Here is a 21,387-nt window from a genome sequence, read left to right on the forward strand (position 1 = left end):
ATCAGACGCAGCGAGATTGAGCTCATGTGACCCGGAGCAGCTGGTCGAGCTCCAAACCCAGAAATCTAAACACATTCCTGCAGCGTAGATTCATGTGTAACATCACAGATCGCTCCCTGGAGTGTAGATACCAGAGCCGAGTCAGGGTGGGCTCGAATCAAAAAAACTACCCACAGACCGTTAAAGTGTAAACTGAGGACACACAGAGAGCAGAGGCACATATGGACACATAGTTCTCATACACACTGTGTTGAGGGAAGGGGAGATGGTGGAGACAGGGTGGTCCAGGAAGCACGGCTGGTTTACTGTTAGGCCAGAGGCAGCTGCCAAGATGAGGTTTTAGGTGGTGTGAACCAGTTAGAAAAGGTTCTTCTTCTTGTCATCTTGTCAGATTGGTGGAGCTCTTAGACCAGTTTAAAGTGGTCTTCGGTTGGGTTAATTGAAAACAGTTGAATGTACCTGTAAAAGTATTAGATTTAAGGTGGGTTCAGACCAAAAGTAAAGGCATGATTACATACCAAATAAATGCAGAGACAGGAATAGGAGCAAGAGTTTTGAGGATCTCCTGACGTCCTGAGATTGCATCAGAAGCGGTCACTCAGAACCCCATTTAAAAAACAAGCATTTTAAAAGTTGTTTGGTTGTCTCGTCTCGTGGACGAACCTGACAAAGCTGAAATTTCTCCCTTATTCAAATCTGCATCATGACATTATTTCGGCTTCCTTTCGACTGGTTTTTATTGCAATTAAATTGCAGCAGAATCTGTTTAATTTGGATTCATACCCCTGTAGTTTGTCAGATTGCAGCCCACATGTGACCTGATAGATATACTGAAACTGACACTCGTCGGAGGTAGATGGACAGCACTCTCAAGCTGGAATTGAGTGCCAATCGTTGTGGTCCATCTGAGACATCCTGGTTCTGATTGTAGCTAGCAGGTTATCGAAATGGGCGCTGGCCAACTTCAAGTAGCTGTGACGTTTTGATACATTTCCTGGTTGGTTTTCCAACAAATCTTAATATTTATAAATTGTGTTAAACCAGCACAAGCAACTCTGCAGCCTCACTTCCCTTCGCTTTTGGTCTGAACACAGCTTAGATACGCAATAAAATGGCAAGGTTCTATTATTTATTTGGGTCTATACAAAATCCGGTCAAGTGGAGGAGGAGCAGTTGGATGCACCAGTCCAGTTAGAGCAGATCCAGTTAGCACTGAAGAGTCTTGCTGGACAGGTGTCCTTACAGACGTGGTTAGTAGCACTGAAGAGTCTTGTTGGACAGGTGTCCTTACAGACGTGGTTAGTAGAAGCAGGGTCGTGGAGTTGGTAGAGTAGTTAAATAGATCCCCAGATGTATCTCTAGCTGATTAGCCAGTTGGTGTCCATTGCTGAGGTGAGAGCCAATGAGAGCGGAGCTTACTAACAGGTTGTCCCTCCCCCAGAGGAGACAGGAGGAGGAGTACTACACTCGCCTGGAGGCCGAGCGGCGCCGGCAGCACGAGGAGGCCGAGAGAAAGCTGCTGACGCCTGACGAGCCGGCCGGTCTGTATCGGCCCCCGCTGCCCCGGGACTACCAACCCCCCGCCCCCCACAACCCTACTAACACCCCCCCGCCCCCCCCACAGAGAAACACCTCCTACCTCAAAACCCAGGTCACCTCCCCCGACACGCTCTACACCGCCAAGTTCGTCTCCTACGCGGGCGACGAGGAAGAAGATGAGGACGCAGGGAGTGGCGGCGGCGGCAGCCAATCAGGTCAGGTCAAGCTGTCGGCCACCCGGAAGTCGTACGGCGACCTCCCGGCCTCCGCCTCGCCCAATCACGGCAGGCCTCAGCCGCCGCCCACTGCGCGCAAGCCCCGCCCTCTTTCTGACGGCATCTTCCTATCTGGCTCGTTCCAGCCGCCATTCAACAACTCCAACAGTACAGGTCCCCCTCTTCCTGCCAAACCCAGCTCCATGCCCCCCGGAGGCTTTAAAGGTAGACTCAGAGAGAGGAGAGAGGAGGCAGGCTCGCCACAGCGCCCCTACAGCTCCCGCACCTCCCTCTCATTCACTCATCTCTTCGTTTTCTACCTTCTTAGTTTAGAGTGTTGATTTTTTACCTTGTTTTTCAGTAGAAAGGCGTTCTGCCTTTTCATTTCCACCGTCTACTTTTTCCTTCTTTACATGTTTGTCCAAAATTTTTCAGTCCGTCCCTTCATCGTCACCTTATGTTCGTTATTTTACATGTGAAAATTCCCCCTCTCCTCGAGCCAATCAGACTGTATTTGTATTTTTTTATGTTGGTTTGTTTTGAACACCTCTTGTCCTCAGTAATTTTTTTCTCCTCCTCATCTTCCTCCAAATCACAACCTCCCCTTCGATCAGCACAAGAAAACAGAAAAAAGCAATCGATAATCACGCCACCCACTTTTTTGCTGCAGATTGAGACCCATCAGAGCCAATCATAGTACTGTTGGTGTTGTCGCTCGCCGCCTCCTTTGTGTCTGGTCTGTTGCTGCTTGGGAAACGAGGGGAGGGGGGGGGGTGTCGAGGCCAGCCGTCAGTCTGCCTGCCCGCCTGCCCCCCCTTCCTGCCCCGTGGCTCTGCTTAGCGGTGTTGGCTTTAAAGGGAAGGAGACACACCATTGGCTTCACACGCCCATCAATCCACTCCATCAGAAAGCTCATTCCATCAACATACATGACAAAGTTCACACAGCAGCAGTGTGATGAGCGAGAGGCCTCCGCTCTGTCTGTGGACGTTTAAAAGGCTCCTCGTGGACATCTTCTGTGTAACTCGCAGCGCCCCCTTGTGGCCGTTAAACATCCCAGCTGCTTTTATTCAAGATTTTAAAGGTCGTGCTCGGGCCACAACTAACGTATCATGAGGTTAAAAGCGTAGATCAAATATTAAACAGACTTCAGCTGTGTTTTTCTTGGTTTATCCTTGTCAAATATTTAGACAAGATATGTATCACATCTTCTCTTCAAAAGGCCTCATTGTTGGGAAGCGATATCTAACAGTAGAGAGGTCAAGCTGCAGTCAGTTGGCAGCTGTGTGGATGTTTTTCCCTCCCAAAATATCCCACCGTGATTTTACCTCAGACATCCTTTCTGTGTAGAGCGGTATAACTTTGTTTCTTGTCTGTTGAAGACAGAAGTGGAAGACTTAAGTTTCCTTTCAGTAATAAGTAGTAAGACATTTAACCAGGAAGACGCAAACCCACGTAAACATCGCAGAGTAAAAGTAAGGAGTTGTAAGATGATTGACAATCAGAAAAAACACATTTTCTTTACTTTTTTAGGCCCTTAAATGTTTATCAGATTTTAAAAATGCTCTTAAACTTCCCCCAGTTGATTAACATGCAACCTGTGTTAATTACAGACAGGTATCACACCTCAAAAGTACCAAAAGCTGGCATCAGATGTCGCCTCTGATTCTTACATTATTCGAGCAGATCTCGTCTATGATCTCAAATCCTGAAGTCAAACTATTGCCTTTTTTTAAGCTAATTTCTTGTACAGCTGCTTCTGTTTCAACACATTTAAAGAGGGGGTATTATGCTGTTTCACATTTTAAGACAATGTTGGATGTCCAGACTAAACGTGGGTGAAGTTTCAAATCTGTAGGTAAAAGCTAGGCATGCACGATATTTAGATTTTTTGCCCATATGCCAATATTTTCCAACCCTTTTTGCTGATTGCCGATTTCGATACAGATATATTAGGCACATCTTTTTTTCCACCTAATTGCAGAGAACATTAAGTCTCCCCTGTAGTGGATTTGATATCATGCCTACTCTTATTGTAGAGGCCAAAAACTGCCATACCGTAGACATCTTGCACCCTTCCTCGCGCCGAGTTAATGTCGTAGCATTACGTCAAGCTTTTTTAGGGAATCATCAAGTATTTCTGCATAATTAAAGCGTTTTATCAGCGGAATATATCGGCAGAAAAATGACATATCTGACAATGCTGATATGTCATTTTCAAGCCATTATCTGCAGATACCGATAATGTGCCAATAAAATTGTGCATCCCTTGTAAAAGTATGTTTGAGTTATCCCCAGGCTTCTCAGCTCAGTCTGCAGTGAACGCCAGGTTTCGCACTGTTTTTTCAACATGCTGCACTTTGTGACGTCACGAAGTGCAGCCTCAACTGGCCAATCAGAAGAAAGTGGGCTTGTAGGGGTGGGGTTTCTTAAAGGGACAGAGTCGTTTCAGGCAGAGGCTGTATGAGGGCCTGCACAGAGCACCAGTGTGAGAAACTTGTAGTTTTTTATGCTAAGCTACACCACAGGTATCACAGAGGAAAATATGAAGCTTGAAATTAGCGTAATACCCCCCTTTAAGAATTGAAACCTTTGGCTTTAGAGTAAGGTAGCAGAAACAGAACAGGAACTTGTGCAGAAAATGTCACGCAATACAGAGCAGGAGTGACCGTTTGAACGTCCACAGACAAAGCGAGCCTTGAATGCAGCACATTCTGAATGACATCACCACCTGAGGTCCAGGAAACGGCTGCCCACACCTTCAAAATAAACCTCCTCCATCCCTGCTGCTGCCTATTGAACACTCAAACACATCCAGGACCTCATGGAGAACTTTGTGTTGCACTTTCACTCAAATCAGATCCCACTAACGTCCCACCACCTACCCTCACCTACCCGACCCAACCCACCCAACCACCCCCACCTCCCTCACGGATATAAATCTGCATGTTTCACCTCACACATGCATCCTAAACACACCACACTGCACTCTGGCTGCCAGCAGCTCACCCCAGTAACCGGCTTGATGTCTATTGCTTTTTACTGCCTGTGCGTAGCTTCCACCAGGCTGCTGTCTTTACTTAATTCTTACGTTTGCTTCCTTTTCCTCACTCTGCCTGTCTCTGTGCGTCTGTCTGTTAATCTGCCTTCCCAAAGAGCTTAATTTTGACTCCTTGTATGTGCTTTGTCCTCTGCCTGTTTCTGTTCTGTCACCTCTGCCTGTCAGTCTGTGTCTTTGCTGTAGCTGTGCTGCTGTCTAACGCTGCAGCTTTACTAAACCTGACTACAACTCCCACAGGGCATTGCGGCAGGTTCAGGTGACCAAACGGCACCTGAGTCTCTGGCTTCCCTGATGAATGAATCTTGAAATGTTTTTATTGTGAACGATTTAAACAGCTGGCAGCTCCGAACGCTCGAGTCTGACTTTTATAACGATGTTGCCTCTTCTCTCTGGTACAGAGAAACAATGAAAGAGTTTTTAGACTCCATTTGCCTCCAAGAGAAAAAGAGAAACTTTTACAACATTAAAGATTCCCTAAAAAGCCAGGGGATGATTTTATTTTCGCTAACATAAAGAATTTTCCTCGGCAGTGCCAGAAGTATAATTTTCCATCTCTTCTGGCTCCTCAGAGGAATGCGTTTGGCCTTGAACGTTGCTTGTTTCTCTGCGGTTACTTTGTTCTCTGCCACTTTGTGTTCATGTGGTCTGAGGCTGAAGAAGGACCTGGCTTGATCGCGTCCCAAACTTCGCTTCAGATCTCTCTCTCTGCTTTTGTGTTATAAAACACAAAAGAACGCGCTCAGGGAGCTGCCAGCTGGATGAATCGGACTGGGTTCACACCCTGTGTCTGTTTTTGAACTTTACCAAACCCCCCTTCATTACATCTGAAACAAAACCAACACGCATTTGGACTCCCAAGTTGTGTTCTTTGAATGACAACCAGAGTTTGATGTCTAAGTCCTGGGTTCTTCTTGGGTCAATACCTGCTGTTATCTGGTTTGATTTCAACCACTTTAAAGAGAACTCTACTTAAGTGTTGGGATTACGTGTTCCCTCTAAGCCTTTGGTGTAAATTATTGTCCCTAAAGACAGTCTGTAGGGTTTTATTCTCCTAATCCAAAACACACAATAGTTCCTGGTTGTTAGAAACAAATTTCCGCTGATGTAAAATCTGGTATTTTTCTGTCTGTCAGCAAATCCGATTAACAACCAGTTTTCAGCTTCTTTTTCTTATTGTAAGGTCAGGTGACACAAATTGACCCGTTTTCTAAATCAATGAATAGCTTTAGTTATTTTTCAAACAAAAATGTCGAACATCCGCTTGTTCCAGCTTTTTAAAAGTCAGATTCTGCTGCTTTTCTTTATCATTTAAAGGCCTCAGCTTTGGGAAATTGTAATGCGTAATTTCAAAATCATTTTATAGACTAAATAATTTATAAAATAAGATAAAACTTTATTAATCCTGAAGGAAAGTGCAGTGCCAAATAGCTCCAAAAATACACTACAATGCAAATAATACAAAATGCAAACAGCTCAAATATAAGTGAGAATATAAAATGTAGAATGTAAAAGAGCCTTAAAGAAAAAAAAATACTATAGTCATCTATGAAAGTAGGCAGAAGTGAGAGTTTCTGTTGCACAAGATTATGAGTTATTAAGAAAATATTATATTGCTCCTGATGCTGCACATGGTACTTAAAATAAAAATAAGTATCAACATGAATACAAATATAAATATGACCAGAAAAATATTATTGCACATAATGAACACAATTTAGCCTCATATAGAAAAGTATTTTTGCACATGGTAATAAATATAATACAGCCACATATTGAGAAGTGACTGTAGCAGGCTGCCGCCGGGGACGACACCGGAAGTGTTCCTAAATTAATCCTGAAAAAGTCCGGCGGATTCGTTGATGATGATCCTTAGATTTATCTTAGGAAGACTAATTACTTTTTGTGTTATCAGGATTTAATCGATTTAGGCCAATGAAATGAGATGAGTCAGTCATATCAGCTTCTCTAATGCAAACGCTCAAAACCAGCTTCACTGAGCATGCTCTGTGGACGCCGTCATTTTTTAACATATCAGTGGCATCATGGTCCATATCGTAGGCTTTTCACACACAGATAGTACTTGTTCATGTAGGTGTAGGGTGTCTTTTTAATAGGGGTTGCTGACAGTAAGAGGAACATAGCATCCTGTGTAATATGAAGATTTATCACCTGAAATCAGCTTGTTGGGAATAAAAACCTGCAGACATCTGGGTCACGTAGTTTAACCAGCTCAGGTAGATTCAGCCCTGGCAACGTCCGGCTTTTGGCTGGACATGTCTCAACTTTGGAAAGACACAAGGACACATGAACCAACTGATTAATGTCTGCTGTGGGGTCAAAGGTCGGGTCACCATCCTCATGTTAGTTCCACAGGCTTTAACTTGGCCTTTTATCACCCAGGAGACTTTTTTAGGTCTATTTTTAAAACCTCTAGATTCCAAAACGACTGAAGTTCTTTAAATGTATTCCCATTTACCTCGTGTTATATTTTTGTTTGCTCAGCATGAGTTCGATGGTGACGTGGCCTCAGATCCCACCCACACGTCCACAGACCATTTCCGCTGCTTTGGAATGGCCCTTTAACAGCTTTTTAACGCTCCCTCTTTCTCTTCTCTCGGCTCGCTGCCGTACCTCGATGAGATCTGACTGTTTCTGCCTAATGCTCGTTCCCTCTCTTCCTTCCTCCTGCTCAGGCTGGTCTGTGGGAAATGAAGTGATGTCGACCAGAGAAGCTGCTGGGGTACTGGCCGCCAGGGTCTCTGGTTTATCAAGGATGCTGTTAAAGGGGAAATAATGCTTCTGTTTTTCTGTGAGATTAAAACTACTTATTAGTTACGGGAGTAATCGGGGACAGGTACCAGAGATCCTGACAGCCATGACCCAGCAGCTTCTGTCTCAGATGTTTGCAGATAATAACAGCTGTTTGTATAAACGATGCTAACTGTTACTGCTTTGTCTGTCTGCTGTGTGACCCCTGAACCTGGTGCAGGATATAACTCGTACACTGGAAACTCAGCAGGAGTTGTAGGATCAGGAGAAGTCTACAAGGACCCGCGAGACAAATGGACGAAGAGGTGAGGAGTCTTCTGCTTCTAATTCAGCAGCATAAATAAAATCCTGCTACTACATGAGTTCAAACTAATGATGGTGTAATACTGTATAGTATAAAAACCACAGGGCACATTTTCTATAGTAGATGCTTTTAACACCTTTCCTGTTATTATTCTAAATGTACTGAAATAGCATCAGTGCAGGACTTCTACTTTATTTATTACAGGTCATTTTTTTAGCTTTTGTGCAGCTTGAATACTTTTCTGTGTTTAAGATGCTAGATAGATATTTATCTATTTATTTATTACCAGTTCCATATTTTTAAAGAGCAGCCGCAGTCATGTTTAAGACACATAAAATGCTCTTCTTGAAATAATAAATTGTGTCTGATATGTTTTCTCTAAGTTTAATTACCTTGTAAAAATCCTCCGAAGGCATCTCCTCCTTCTCCCTCATTAAAAATTCTGCATAGGCCCCGCCCACTATGCAGATTTCCAACCGCCCCCTCTGTCACGAAACAAAACACGTCTCTGCCGTCGTTTAGTGGCAACTGGCTAGCTTGAAATGAAGTAATTAGTAGTAGTAACGTTAACGTCAGTAGTGAGTTTGCAAAATTTACGATGACGGTTACAGCTGGCTCGCGCATCCCGGAAGTGGTTGCCATAGGTTGCACATAATGATATGCATAGCGTCACCTCATCCATTAACAGGATTGGCTCCTTAGGTTTGTGACATCACAATTGGGGATGCATGACATAATCGTCACGTTATCGGCATCGTTATTTTTCTGCCGATAAAACGCTTTAATTATGCTTAAATTCTCGGTGCGAGTGTGTGCGCTCACTGCGTGCATCACGCCTCTTCCGTCGAGCACGCAGAAGGGTGCAAGATGTCTGCAGTATGGCAGCTTTTTCAAGTTTCCAAACTGACAGCGAGGTTGCTGTTTGTAATGGATGCTCGGCATCGGTCATGCGAGGAGGGGCCAAATCTCAGTCATTCAACGCCACAAATATAGTCTCCCATCTCATGGAGCATAAAAGGGTCTCTAACTTACATGTCTGTCTGTTGTAAAATCACACTTTATTGATATAGCACCTTTTAAACAAATCAAAAAAGGAGGATATAAATAAACCTTTTAATTGGTTTGGTTTATAACTTCCTGCTTCTGTGTCTGTCGTGTGTGTTGCAGTCAGGAGCAGGAGAACTCGAACCCCAGCGGCCCTCCGGAAAATCTGACCTTCAAGGAGCGCCAGCGTCTCTTCTCTCAGGGGAAGGAGGTTTCCAACAAGGTCAAAGCTTCTCGCAAACTCATGGAGCTGGAGAACGAGCTCAACACCAAGTAGTAGACCCGAGCCTTTCTCTGTCCCAGCGCCACCTTAACAGCGACGACATCACGGCGGTGACATTAAGGTGCTCCTGGGACAAACCGGGTCGAGAGGGCCGGCGCTCGCTTTTCCAACCACTGACCGTCTCCTCCTGTTTGTGTTTTTTTTTTCCCGCTTTTATTTTTTTTGTTTTAATCAATGAATAACTGGACCACTCACTTTTTTTCGACGTAGCTATATCGTTGCAATAGGAGAGACATTTATGGCTTAAATTTTCTTCCCCTCGTTAAGGTCTGTCAAAGATATATACTGATAAAGCACTGTAAAAAAGTTTTAATTGTATCTAGTGAGAATTTGAGAATCACACGACAAAGGGGGATATATTTTTGTTTATAAAATGGTTCTTGGGGCGAGGGGATGGAGATAGTTTTATTCTCATTTTAATTTTTTTTTTTTAAATAGCTCACTGAAATATGAACAATTTTACGGCGTTATTTTATGCTCTTCTTTTCTGCATCATGTTGTTTTCACAGTTTTAATTCCTTCACGCCAGCAGAATCGCCCACGGTTGAGCTCCAGACCAATCTTTATTTTATTTTTTTGTTTTTTAAAAATTAAATTCTCTGAGTGGAAACACTGTTATTTCATTCCGTAGCAAGAAAGCATGGGAATTTTTTTTTTTTTTTTTTGTGATGTTTTAGATGAACTCTGAAAGATTCTCCGGAGGAGGATCGAACAGTCCAGAGAAGGATCTTTAAGTGCACAACATTACTGTAAATATTCGGGTCCACAACTGTCTCACTCTTTTACTACTGTAGAAACCTGCCAGGCTACTAAAAAACTGCAAAACTAATGTGATTTAACAGATAATCCAACAGGAAGTTCTGCTAAAACTGGACTGTCTCCCCGCTGTCAGTGGAGTTAAAATTTTTAAATGTTTCGCCCCCACGTGAGGTAACTTTGATTTTACTTTTTTTAAATCTAATAGTCATTTTTGCAGAGTTGTGTGAGATTAATTTGACTGATTGTTCCCTAAATTTAAGTCAGAAAAAAGGATTTCTTTCACTCACTCAATGTGATCAATGTTGGTTTTCACAATAAAAAAAAACAAAAACTACTCTTTAAGTCCTAGTTTGCTTTACAGATATTTATTTCAAACCTTGTGGAAAAAACATACTTGCACAAAAACTTGTTTTAATATTAAATGTGTGTCTGCAAACTGTTTTGAGAAGTGGATTACATTTGGGACCTCTCGTACTGTGGTAATAATAATCTGTGCTTTTCTGTTAGACGCAGAAAAAAGTGTTTTTTTTACACCAGCTGTAGTGAAGGGAGATGCAGATGGAGTCAATATAACACAATTGTGGTTGTACAAATATATATACACGCAATTTACAAACATCTTCACCATGACTGCTGCTCTGCCGATGTAGGAAAGGAACGCACTTCAGACCCTGGTGTGTCCCCCCTCAAGTTCTCAAAGAAAATAATTAGTGAAGTTTCAAATGTATCTCTCTTCTGCAGTTTGTTTAATGACTCCATCCTGTGTGTGGATTTATTTTGTTTCTCTCTCCAGGAGCCTCCACTGAAACAGATTCTACATGATGAGATAAGACGCTGTTATAATAACTGACCTGTAAACACACGACAAACGTGTCTCCTCTCCCCCCACAACAACAACAACAACAACAACAAATCCTTTTTAGGTTTCAAAATGAACTGAATCATTTAAATGATTTCATGTTTAGCCTTTTGTAAATCATTAATAAATACTGATTTTTCAACAGTACAGGCTGGAAGTGTGGTGTTTGTATTGGTCATTGCAATAAGTTTGCTTTCAGAATTTCCATTGCGTTTGTAAATGGGCCGAGTAGTTTTATTAGCTACATAACTGCAGTTATTTCTTCACACTTTGTCATTTGTACCATAATTGAGTAGCTCTATTCTACAATTCTCCATTACATTTGAGTTGAAATACTTACCCTTAACTTGTCAGGTTAAAATTAATATATAAACACTGTAATTGAACTATTCTGTTGTGTATAAAGGAGTTAAATTAGCCCCAAATTCATCAATATACCACTGACGTGTAAATGCAATAAACTATACTGACCCCGTAATATCCTCAATGAATATTTTCTATACATACTCATCATTTTGTATGAAAGAAAAGTTTCAATACTAGACTTTTACTTGATTGCAGTGTTTTTATACTTGGGTGTTGCCACATTTAGCTAATTACGACGTAAGTTTACATTGGTAAGCTATTTAAACTATTCAACTGATTCGCTTTTGAGCTACTTCAGTGTCTTAAGTGACGGTTACTTTTTCTTGTCTTATTTCCCTTCATCACACCTTTTAAAATCGTTAATGCTCGAAAGCACGTGCAGACCATTAAGTTGAAAGTCTGTAACCGGAGGTGCTGCTCAAAGTTTTCTTACTTCTCGAGACCTTCCGCAGAGGCTCGATTCCAGCACGAGCGCTCTGTTGCATCTCATCCTGTCTCTCTTATCTGGCTTTGTTGTCTCTGTTCAGCTGTCACTATTTAATGAAAGGCAAAAATGCTCGTGAAAAGTCCTCTTTTTAAATAACTAAATGCGTTGCAAGGACCATAACGATCTTATTTTATGACATGGCGGGAGAAGTTTACATTGGGCCGTTAGAACGCATCCTCATTTGAGTTCTAGCACGTAACGAACTCTGTGTAGTGCCGGAAGTGTGGGCGTTTTGGATAAAATATCAAAATAAAATCGGATGTTATACATGAAAATACAGTTGACTTTATTATTACCCTAGCGGAAGCACTGTAGTATGTGTCAGGTCGCAGTCTCCCCTGGAGGCGTGGGTGCGAATCCCACTTCTGACAAAAACCTTTTTCTTCATGAAAACCTGCAACGGCTTGTACCATTCACAACTTAGGTACATATTCCCTGTATGAATCCCCTCAACATTATACATATATTTGGGTGTATTCAGGCGTATTTGTATGAGTGAATATTAGGTAAAGAGAATGAAAGCATGCACCGTATCTATTTGCTTCTCTATTTTTCTTTGCTTTTTCATAGCAAATATATATTAGGAGATATTTATTCATCTTTAATCCAAAACCTCAGTAATTGTAACGTTTTTGTTCTTCATATATTAAATGAATCACTGACTTTGCTGAAGAACAGAGCACAGTTTGTATTAAAACACCTGCAAGCTGTTTAAAGGCATTTTTAGGGAAAAGCTGTATGCTTTGTGAGCCATATGGTAACAAAAACACTAAAAAAAGATATTAAACAGCTTTAATAGTTATGGTGACTCAGCTTTTTTCATGGTTTGATGGCCGTATCTATTTCTCTCGCAACTAAATACTGGTTCGGTAGGTTTAGTGGTCATTCTTAGCTCAACAGCGCCATCGAGTGGTAGAGAGTGAACTGGCATTTCTGTAGGGCTCTTTTCAGTACTGTATTTGTGATCTACCTTTACCTGGGATTAAAGTCGCTTTTATACAAACAAATACTTTCTGTATTTCAGTTATCGTATATCCTTGATGGATCCTTGTCCCACTACTAAACAAAAGAACACAGTAGGTATATGAATAGAGATTTAATGTTGCCTCACAACTCAAAATTGTTCTGCACAAGGCACTTATAAAAAGTTCAAACCAAGCTTTAATGGCACTTAAACTCAAAACCAACAAATGAGACACAAATTCCTATAAAATGTTCAATAAAAAAAAAAAAATTCTGCTTGGCTACTTTATATTTTCTTCACCTTATCGTAACTGCAACTGTTCTTGTGAACTTAATATTCTTTAACATAAAGCACTCTGAACTATTTCAAATAAATTCACAAAATTGAAATGAACAATCATCAACATATGTGCCCAATAAGAGAACACCTAATTCAAATCTTATTACAACTTATTTGAACCGTTCATTAACCCAGATTTTTTTTGTTTTGTTAGGAAAACAACATGGTGGCAACACAAAGGTATGTAAAAAAAGAACGAAAAATCAGTTTCACTATAAAAATGACAAATACATTATATATTTACAGGTTGATTAAAGGGAATACTGATAAATCTGAAATGTAATAAATCCTTTTTGGCAGCTATCGCGCTCATAGTGAAGAGCCAAATAATACAACAAGCAGCATTTCACTTGAATTAATCAGACGCTGGGTGAGAGGGAATCGCTGCATCTGGTAAACCTCCTGCAGGGCCCCGCTGCTCATTGACAACATTCAAGCAGACCACCTTCACATCAGAACACCTGTAACACAACAGAGCGAGACAAAATGAAAAGGACTGTGCTGTACGAAACATTTTCCAAATCAAGCTGCTGATTTTGAATCAGATAAACTTTCAGGCAGGTTTTAGTTCATGTCAATATAGAACAAAATACATATTTAGCGAATCAAACGTTTTATTGACATTAACAAAAGAAAAGAAATGTAACTTTACTGTATGTGTAGTTTTTGTCTGTCTTTTCTTAAGATGTGGGTTCATGTGTAAGTGTCAGATTTGAAAATGTATTAAAGTTATTCATACATTGTCTTGATTCAGACCCAACACTTGGAGGCATCTTCCCATCTGCTTCATCAGTAGACTCAACAGAAAGATCAGCCTTCCCATCAGAGGCTTCATCTTCTGGGACACGCTCTTCCTCACAGTCGGGGCTATAAGGGCTACAGAGGCTCTGTTCCTGAAACCTGAATGGATCAGAAATGAGGTAAGATTTGCTTTTGGTGAAAAATGGAGAGTAACACTTGGTGCAAAATGGTAAGACACCAAAGAACTACTTAATTTCTCATTTATTTAAATTATTTTTGAGATTCTGTTGAGTCTTTCCTGTTAAAGAAATTCAAAATGATAGTTTTTTATGAATATAAAGAGAGCTTGAGAACATACCTCAGTCCTAGCATGACGTCGATATAACTGCCGTGTCCAGCATCAACCAGCTCCTTGGCAACGTGGATGCTGTCAGCCAGGATGTCCACCTTCCAGTGTGTGTTTGACACAAACTCTCTGAAGAAGATCTTGAGGTTCTTCTGGTACAAACACTGCTGGAAGAAGACCGCTGCCTCATCAGTCCACTGCCCATTCACTCTGTCCGGCTTCACCCCTCTCAGGATGCAGGGGTATGTCACCTTGGGGAGGTTTGATATCTCTTCCGGAAGCCTCTTTAGCTTAGCGAAGTCGTCGTATGGTATGCATTCATAATGGCCGTAATCTACAAGGTTTAGAAGTGCTGTGGTGTCTGCGTGTACTATTTCAGCCCTGCACAACTTTTTCTTAGACTCCAATTTTATCAGGCAGCAGGTGCCGGGAACAAGGTGGGCTTCAGGGAGAGGAGATAACTGCCCAGGGTCGTCCAACATTAAGGACACTTTGTTCATAACAAGAAGCAAGTCTTCCAGAACGACACAAAACTCGAAGGGAGTCGTCACTGCTGCAGCAAAGCCAGAGTATGCTTTGTCGGTATCAATAGGAGCAAAGACCAGCTGCTGACGAGGGCCTGTGTCCAGGTCCAATTTTAGCTCTTTTGTCTCACTTCGGATTCCACTGGCTGAAGGAATCATCTCCTCATTCTGCTGCAGAGAGGTTGGGATTTGACAAACGAGGAACTGTCCATTCGTGACTATCTCAACGATCCAAAGTTGATCAACTTCTGAATAACAGACAAAGACCAGTTTGACTTCTTTTCCTATCATTGGTTTTAGAGTGTCAGACCACAATTTGTTAACACCCCCTCCCTCACTTGAACCAGGAAGGTTCATCTTGCACAAAACTGCAAGGTTTTGGATATTTGCCAGGTCACTGCACAGTCGTCGGATTGAGCCACTTGAAATTTCTTCACTTATTCCATGATCCACGAGGAGGACCTGGCACTTCTTTGGGCCTACTTGTTGAACAACAGCCCTGTGCCAATGGCTGTCTTTATCGGCCTGAACTAAGCACTTGAGACCTTGTTTTACATCCTTTTCAGTCACCATCTCACACTTGTATAGGTTGTCAGCTATGTAACTCTCAAATGCAGCAAGCAGTTTCCTGGCCCTATTTAGTCTGACGTAAAAATTGCCGTTACCCAAAACTGACAAAATTGCACCATTCTTAGTGTCTTGAGCTTGAATAGTCTTGGGTATGACTGCATCAGCCCAATCACTCTTGGCTTTGACGGAGGATTCTGAGGTGCTTTTCCTTTGAGTCTTGTTAGAATCACTCTTGTTTCTGATGGGTGTTCTTTCGTTGTCTCTGCAGGTTACCTTCACTTTGGGTGTCAGTGTGACAGGTGGTGGTTTCCGTGTCAGGTTTTCACAATCTGCAGTCATTCTTTCCGATTCGATTTCATTCTTGCTCACAGATTTTCTCAAGTGGTTCTGTTCCCAGGATCCCTCTCTCTCTTCTATTTCAGAAGAACTCGCCAACACCTCCACCTCCTTTTCGGTTTCAGAACTGCTTTCAGCAACAGCTTCAAGTACAGCTGGAGGACCAACTGCTCCTATGAGAATTGCAACCTTGACTTTCCACTGAGTTCCATATTGACAGACAAAATCAACCAAGAGAGGCTTCTCCATTACAGCATCAGTGAAAGAACGATCGTTTTGGTATATATTTGTGTCCAACAAGGAGCATGATATGCTGAATCTTGGCTGACACAGATATTCTTTTGGTATGGAGTAGATCTTCTCTTTCCCAATGACTGCTGAGTTTCCATAGTCCACAAACTCAACTCTGAGATGGGAACTTCCTTCGTAGTCCATCACAGCAGCACGATACAGACCACCATCTTCCTCGTACTCAGCCAGAGCAAGGTCATTGATTCTCAAAGATGTGACAGTCTTCAACGAATCTCTGAGGGCACTTGAGTTGAGATCTTCACCCATTTTCAAGATGGCAGGTTCATCTGCTGACAGTTGAAGGAAAAAACTGTTGACTGAGTCAACATGGCTGACAAAACACTTTGCCCTGAAACCAGCACTCACTTTCATGTCAGGCAAACACGAAAGCTGTGGAATATCTGTTTTTTCTGTTAATTGTGAATGTTTGGACTTTGGGTTTGTACCAAGGTGCTCTGTTTGTTCCTTTACTTGAGAGGATTCCTGACGGACATAATTACTGGTATTGCCCTGATTCTCTTCTTTGACTTTTGTGTTCTTGTGCTGTTTCATCACATGAACCAAGTTTTTTGTGTTTTGTGTCTTTTTGTTGGTTGCACTCTGGACTTGAAAGCCTCTGTGGGCCTTCGATGTGAGAGAACTTGAGGACTGCCTTTTAAGTTGATTCATGCACTGAACTGAAGTCTTTGTGTAGCTTGTTTTGGGAGTTTTAGGTTTCCTTGTTGTGCCGATTATGTCAAAACTCACAACTTTATTTGGTTTAGGCAAAAGACTGAGAATGAGCTCATTTACCTTTTCATTGATGTTAACATCTCCATCAAACAGTTCAACATCAAATGAACCATCTTCATTCTTTCCGACTATGACAGCTCTTACTTGTTTGTTGAAAATCGCACCATCAAGCCATTCCTTGACATCTGCATAGAGCTCTCCCTTGGACACTGAAGCAAGGCTACATTTCACAGCCTGCATGGGTGTGTGCAACAAATCAACAGAGTCTCTGGGGATAAACATGACATGGGTTTTCTCTGATATGTTTGTGTTTCCATAATCTACAAAAAACACATTGAGATGCAGAAGTGACTGAACAGGACGTGCCAAGCCCCTGTACCATTTGCCATCATAGTATCTTGCCAGGCACAGCTTGCTCACAACAGCTCTTGAACTGGCTTGCATCATTTTCGCACTCTCCTCTGAGATTTTCATTTCAAGCTCTTCAACATTTTCAGCGTTTCTCTCGAGGTGGCAGTAGACCTCACAGTGACTGCTCACGTGAGTGATGAAGACCTGTTCTTCCTTTCCAGGACTCAGATTATGCGAAGAATAGACAAAAGACTCAGGAAACACTGTTGACAGATGTTTTGCTGAGATTGTCACTTTTCTTGCCAGGCTCTGTTCCAAGAGAAAATTTGTTACGCTCTGTTGGGTTTGTGCATTGTAGAGGTCCACAACATTGCACAGCCCTACGTTTTTTACATTCAACAGTGAGATTACTTTGCATTTTAGGGCACTGCTGCTGTTGAGGACAAAATCTTTGATTGACTTAAACACCTCCGGACTCCAATGCCCCGAGTTCCTGGGATCAGCAGGTTCAATCGCGTTGTAAAGGCTGCACCTGAAAGCTTGTCCTTCCAAATGAACAAATTCTGGCATAATTGCCTGAAGATTGTGCTCCTTGATTTGGATGGTACAGCCAGAGTCAATTAACATCACTCTAGCATGACCTTTGTGTTTTTCTATGAAGAATGCCCTGTGCCATTTTCCATCTTGAGGTGACTTGGCAACACAACATGAATCCCCTGATTTGAGGGGGACTGAATGAGTTGAGTAATATTGCTGAACTTTATCCATAAGAACCTCCAAATCTTGAGCCTGGTCTAGAGGCTGGCACCAGAAATCTGATGGAGAGTTGATGTAAGTGCAACGCACAGCAAAATCACGTCCTGGCTTGATGCTGACAGCTTTGTAACTAGCAGAGGCTTGGGCCTTCTCAGTTTCCTTTTTGCTTCTTTCCTCTTTCTTGTCACACTCCTCCCATTGCTCATTATTTCCATTTGTGTCTTCTGATCTTGGGCAACTTGTTATTTCTGACACATCTGTGGATTTATGCACCACTGGCTTTATGGAAATGTTGTTCCAGTATTCAGCCTGTTCTGAAGAGATCAGAAACTCAGTGATACTTTGATTGTTTTCACTCCCCAACTCATAGAGATCAACAACAAATTTGTTTTTTCTCATTTTGACAACATGAACTAGCAGGGCTTTGTCTGACACAGCTTGTTTGAAAAAGTCAGAGGCGGCACTCGTCCAGACTTCATCCGAAGGAACAACATTAACAAGTGTACAACAAAAGGCAAACGCTGGTGTGTTAGCAAATGTCTCAGGTACGTTCTTGATCAACATGTGTGGCACTTTCTCAATGTTGCCAAAATCGATAAAAAAAACTTCAGCTCCATGCTCAAGAGTGTCCGTCACCACACCCCTATAGAAATGCATGTCTTCCTCATAAAGAGCACAGCACATTGTTCCAAGCTCTGGATTCAACAGTACATCCTCTTCCAACTTCACTTGATTGAAGTGATCTGCCATTTTTGACATCATTTCTTCAAACTCCTCATTGCGTTTTTGTGTTCTGATCCAAAAGTGGTTCGGATTCTGAACATACTCGACATAGCCTACAAAAACAGAATCTTCTTGCACCTCTTCAGCTTCCAGTGTTTTATCCAACGTTTTGCCAATGACTGTCTCATAGTACAAATGGCTACTCTGAAGGGACATTTCCTCCGTCTCAACTGGCTCAACCTTCATTTTAGGAATCTCTTGAATGAGCTCAGGTTCCTTCACATGATTATCTTCAGCACCAATTACTGTGATTGAGTAGAGATGCTGTTCATCATCAAAACTCTGGATCTCCACATCCAACAGCTTACCAAGCAAGCCTGCTTTGAGAAAACTCAACTGCTGAGTTTTGACTGCCTCATCCTGACCACTGAGGCACAAGAGTGAGCATCGGAATGCCATGATGGGAGTTGAATAGATATCTGATGGCAACTTGTGGACATTCTCAACTTTGACAGATTCAAAGAATCCGTAGTCAATGAACAAAACTCTAACTTGAGAGTTGACTGGGAGAAACTTCACAAAGCCTCTGTACCATTTTCCATCTTTGCCCCTGACTGAGCACAGTAAACCCAGGTTTTCTGGGGTCTTCTGATTCTGTGCTTTGGTACTGTACTCAAAAAAATCAGCCAGCTTCCTTGACATCTCCCAAAGATCTGTTTCCTTACTGGCCATCTGACAGTAAAACAGTCCAGGGTTGATAGCAGCAGTCACACGCACTTTGGCCCGTGTCCCACAAGTCAAGCTAGGTCCACAGAAAGACAGAATGTGTTCATGTCCCTGCAAACCAGAAGGTTTAAAGCTAAATTCTTGTGCCCTTGGCTTTTCAATGAGTAAGTCAGGAACTGACGCAATGTTTTGTTTGAGTGGCACCTCTGTGAGCATCTCAACCAAGAGGAGAAAAGTATCTGTGTCCACATGCCTCCCAAATCCATGTCTGACAAGGTCGCTGTTGATGTCAGAGGCTTCCAATAAGAGCACTTTATGGGGAAGGAAGGCTTGGATGTAACCTGTGACATTTTGTCCAATCAGATTTATGAGGTAGTCCTCCACTACAGAACGAGAACAACCTTGAAGCAGAAGTACATTTGCAAGAAAGCCACACACAATCTTGGGAGGCAGGATGAACAGGTCGTTTGAGCAGGAAGATATGTGGGAGATGTTGACACTCAAGACGTTTCCGTGATCGATGAGGAACACATCAAAGAACTCCTCTTTTCGGTTCTGAACTCTTCCTCTGTACCAGCGTGCTGAAGTCAAATCTTCCACAAGACAGAACTCTCCAATATCCACAGCAGCTTTTGTCTTTGGTATGTTCTGTATTTCTCCTTGCAATATGTTGTAGTCAAGTTCACAAATGGTAAGGTACTGTCCCTGGAAGTGTATCAGGGTTGCTTCAGGGTTCCAGTCCAAGTGAGTTAACTTCAGCTCCACTGGCCAAAGAGCACATGGCGCAGATTGAGCAGAATTCTGAGACCTGCAAATTCAAGTGGTTTAAAGTTATAACCTTAAAACCTAATTCATTTATGCCCCAGGAGTATATCAGAGCCAAGCTTAGGGCAAAATGAAGCCTGTGCTTCGTCCGAAATAAGCCCTTCATTCATTACTGATATCATTAGCATTCAACATAAAACTCTCATAATTACCAGCAAGTTGAGCTTATTTGACATCATCACAGATGTGGACATACACATGTAGAAAATATTTAATGTATCCTCAAACAATTTAAAAGTGAAATATAAGATACAAAAGGAAAGGACAAAAGATAATTATTTAAAATAAGGGGCTGTAGGGCGATACATGGTGTTCCACTAAAAACTATTCTACTCAATTCTAAAATAATCTGTAAAGTTGATACTTGTGAAATCATAACGCTATTGAATTGTTTAGCTGTAAAGATCAGCATCACTTTACTTTAGCAACATTGTTCTACTTACTTTTGATGTTCTGAGCCCACCACCGACTGCATGGCATCAACATCAGTCACGGTCACTTCCTAAACAGAACCTGAAGGGAAAAAACATCTTTTAGTTTTTATTTTTCACAAGATCAAAACCGGCATTGATGTTATCCTTCAGAGCATAAACTAAGCCTGAATCACCATAACTAGGCAATGCTTAACTTTATTCAAACTTACAATTAATTAATTAATTTTTATTTAAACATGATCTGACTTTATGCAGTGGCACAACTTTGGTGACAGGAAAAAATAATTGGGGTAAATTATAATGATAGCCTAAAGATGTGCATGGAGAAGACTTGTGAAAACCACATATCTTGTGCTAAATATCTTCTTTTATTGGGTCACAAAATAGGTAACATAATGTCATATTTCATGTCATGAAGGCTTGTAGACGGCCACAGAGGAGCATATCTGGTCAAGGATTACGTTTAGCTTCGTTTTTTGTACAGTATTTTTCAATACATAGCTTTGTCAAATATCTATACATTTCTATTATTGTCCAGTCAGATGAATGGAGAGGCAGGCCTCTGATTCTCGCCATGATCTTTCCTCTTTCTGAGGGTCTCATGTACCCACACGGATCTCTGTGTTTAATGTATTTGGGAACAGCCTCTCACCCTCCATCAAAGCCAGAGCAAGTGTCCTCTGCCTGTCCATTTTTTAATGCTGATATAACTAATCTATTGAACACAAAGTTAAGTATTTTAGCAGGCCAGAATAAATGGTAACAGATCTGTCAGTTTACAAAATAACGGTTAGGTTAATGACAGCTAATGAGTCGGTGGTTGCTATGACAACAGTAAAATCATTTTTTTTAAAAAGGTCGCGTTTAACAGCCTGCAACCTTGCCTGGACCTTACAGTTTTTAATTTAATTTCACTTTCACACAGTCTGAGTCCACATATGGTCGTTGGCTGCACTGGCATGAGGAGAAGTAATGAGGACTCTGCCTTATCAATTTACCAAGGTCTCATACAATGAAGCCTCCACAAGTTAATAGAAAAATAT

At 41.7% G+C, this 21,387-nt stretch overlaps 2 protein-coding genes across 8 annotated transcripts in view; one reads left to right on the plus strand and one right to left on the minus strand.

Annotated features, from left to right (window-relative positions):
* afdna (afadin, adherens junction formation factor a) overlaps positions 1 to 10,021 on the plus strand; it is a 122,146-nt gene extending 112,125 nt beyond the window's left edge. For 3 of the 7 annotated variants that reach the window (XM_069657323.1, XM_069657324.1, XM_069657326.1), the window contains 3 exons: positions 1,442 to 1,541; positions 7,805 to 7,889; positions 9,056 to 10,021. In XM_069657323.1, the coding sequence (XP_069513424.1) occupies positions 1,442 to 1,541; positions 7,805 to 7,889; positions 9,056 to 9,209 (339 nt within the window). In that variant the 3' untranslated portion in view covers positions 9,210 to 10,021. Of the gene's footprint in view, positions 1 to 1,441; positions 1,980 to 7,804; positions 7,890 to 9,055 lie in introns of all 7 variants that reach the window. The other 4 variants (XM_069657321.1, XM_069657322.1, XM_069657319.1 and 1 more) reach the window with 3 other exon arrangements.
* A 3,323-nt stretch (positions 10,022 to 13,344) lies between these two features.
* On the minus strand, positions 13,345 to 20,385 carry tdrd15 (tudor domain containing 15). Its single transcript, XM_069685189.1, has 4 exons — positions 20,354 to 20,385; positions 14,089 to 19,893; positions 13,746 to 13,889; positions 13,345 to 13,450 (listed from the first exon to the last, which is right to left on the minus strand). Exons 1-4 carry the CDS (start codon positions 20,383 to 20,385, stop codon positions 13,345 to 13,347), a joined length of 6,087 nt encoding a protein of 2,028 aa, XP_069541290.1.
* Between the last annotated feature and the right edge of the window lie 1,002 nt (positions 20,386 to 21,387).

Source organism: Semicossyphus pulcher, unplaced genomic scaffold (assembly GCF_022749685.1).
Source record: "Semicossyphus pulcher isolate SPU_LCO1_2020_fin unplaced genomic scaffold, fSemPul1.0.p SCAF_11, whole genome shotgun sequence".
Taxonomy (NCBI): Eukaryota; Metazoa; Chordata; class Actinopteri; order Labriformes; family Labridae; genus Semicossyphus; species Semicossyphus pulcher.

Bases quoted from the DNA above. Each gene is read 5' to 3' on its own strand.
- tdrd15 (XM_069685189.1), bottom strand. From the start codon at position 20,385: ATGCAGTCGGTGGTGGGCTCAGAACATCAAAA. The intron at 19,894-20,353 runs GTAAGTAGAACA...TTGAATTTGCAG, and splicing joins GTGGGCTCAGAACATCAAAA to GTCTCAGAATTCTGCTCAAT. The intron at 13,451-13,745 runs GTCTGAATCAAG...GTTGTGTTACAG, and splicing joins AAGATGCCTCCAAGTGTTGG to GTGTTCTGATGTGAAGGTGG.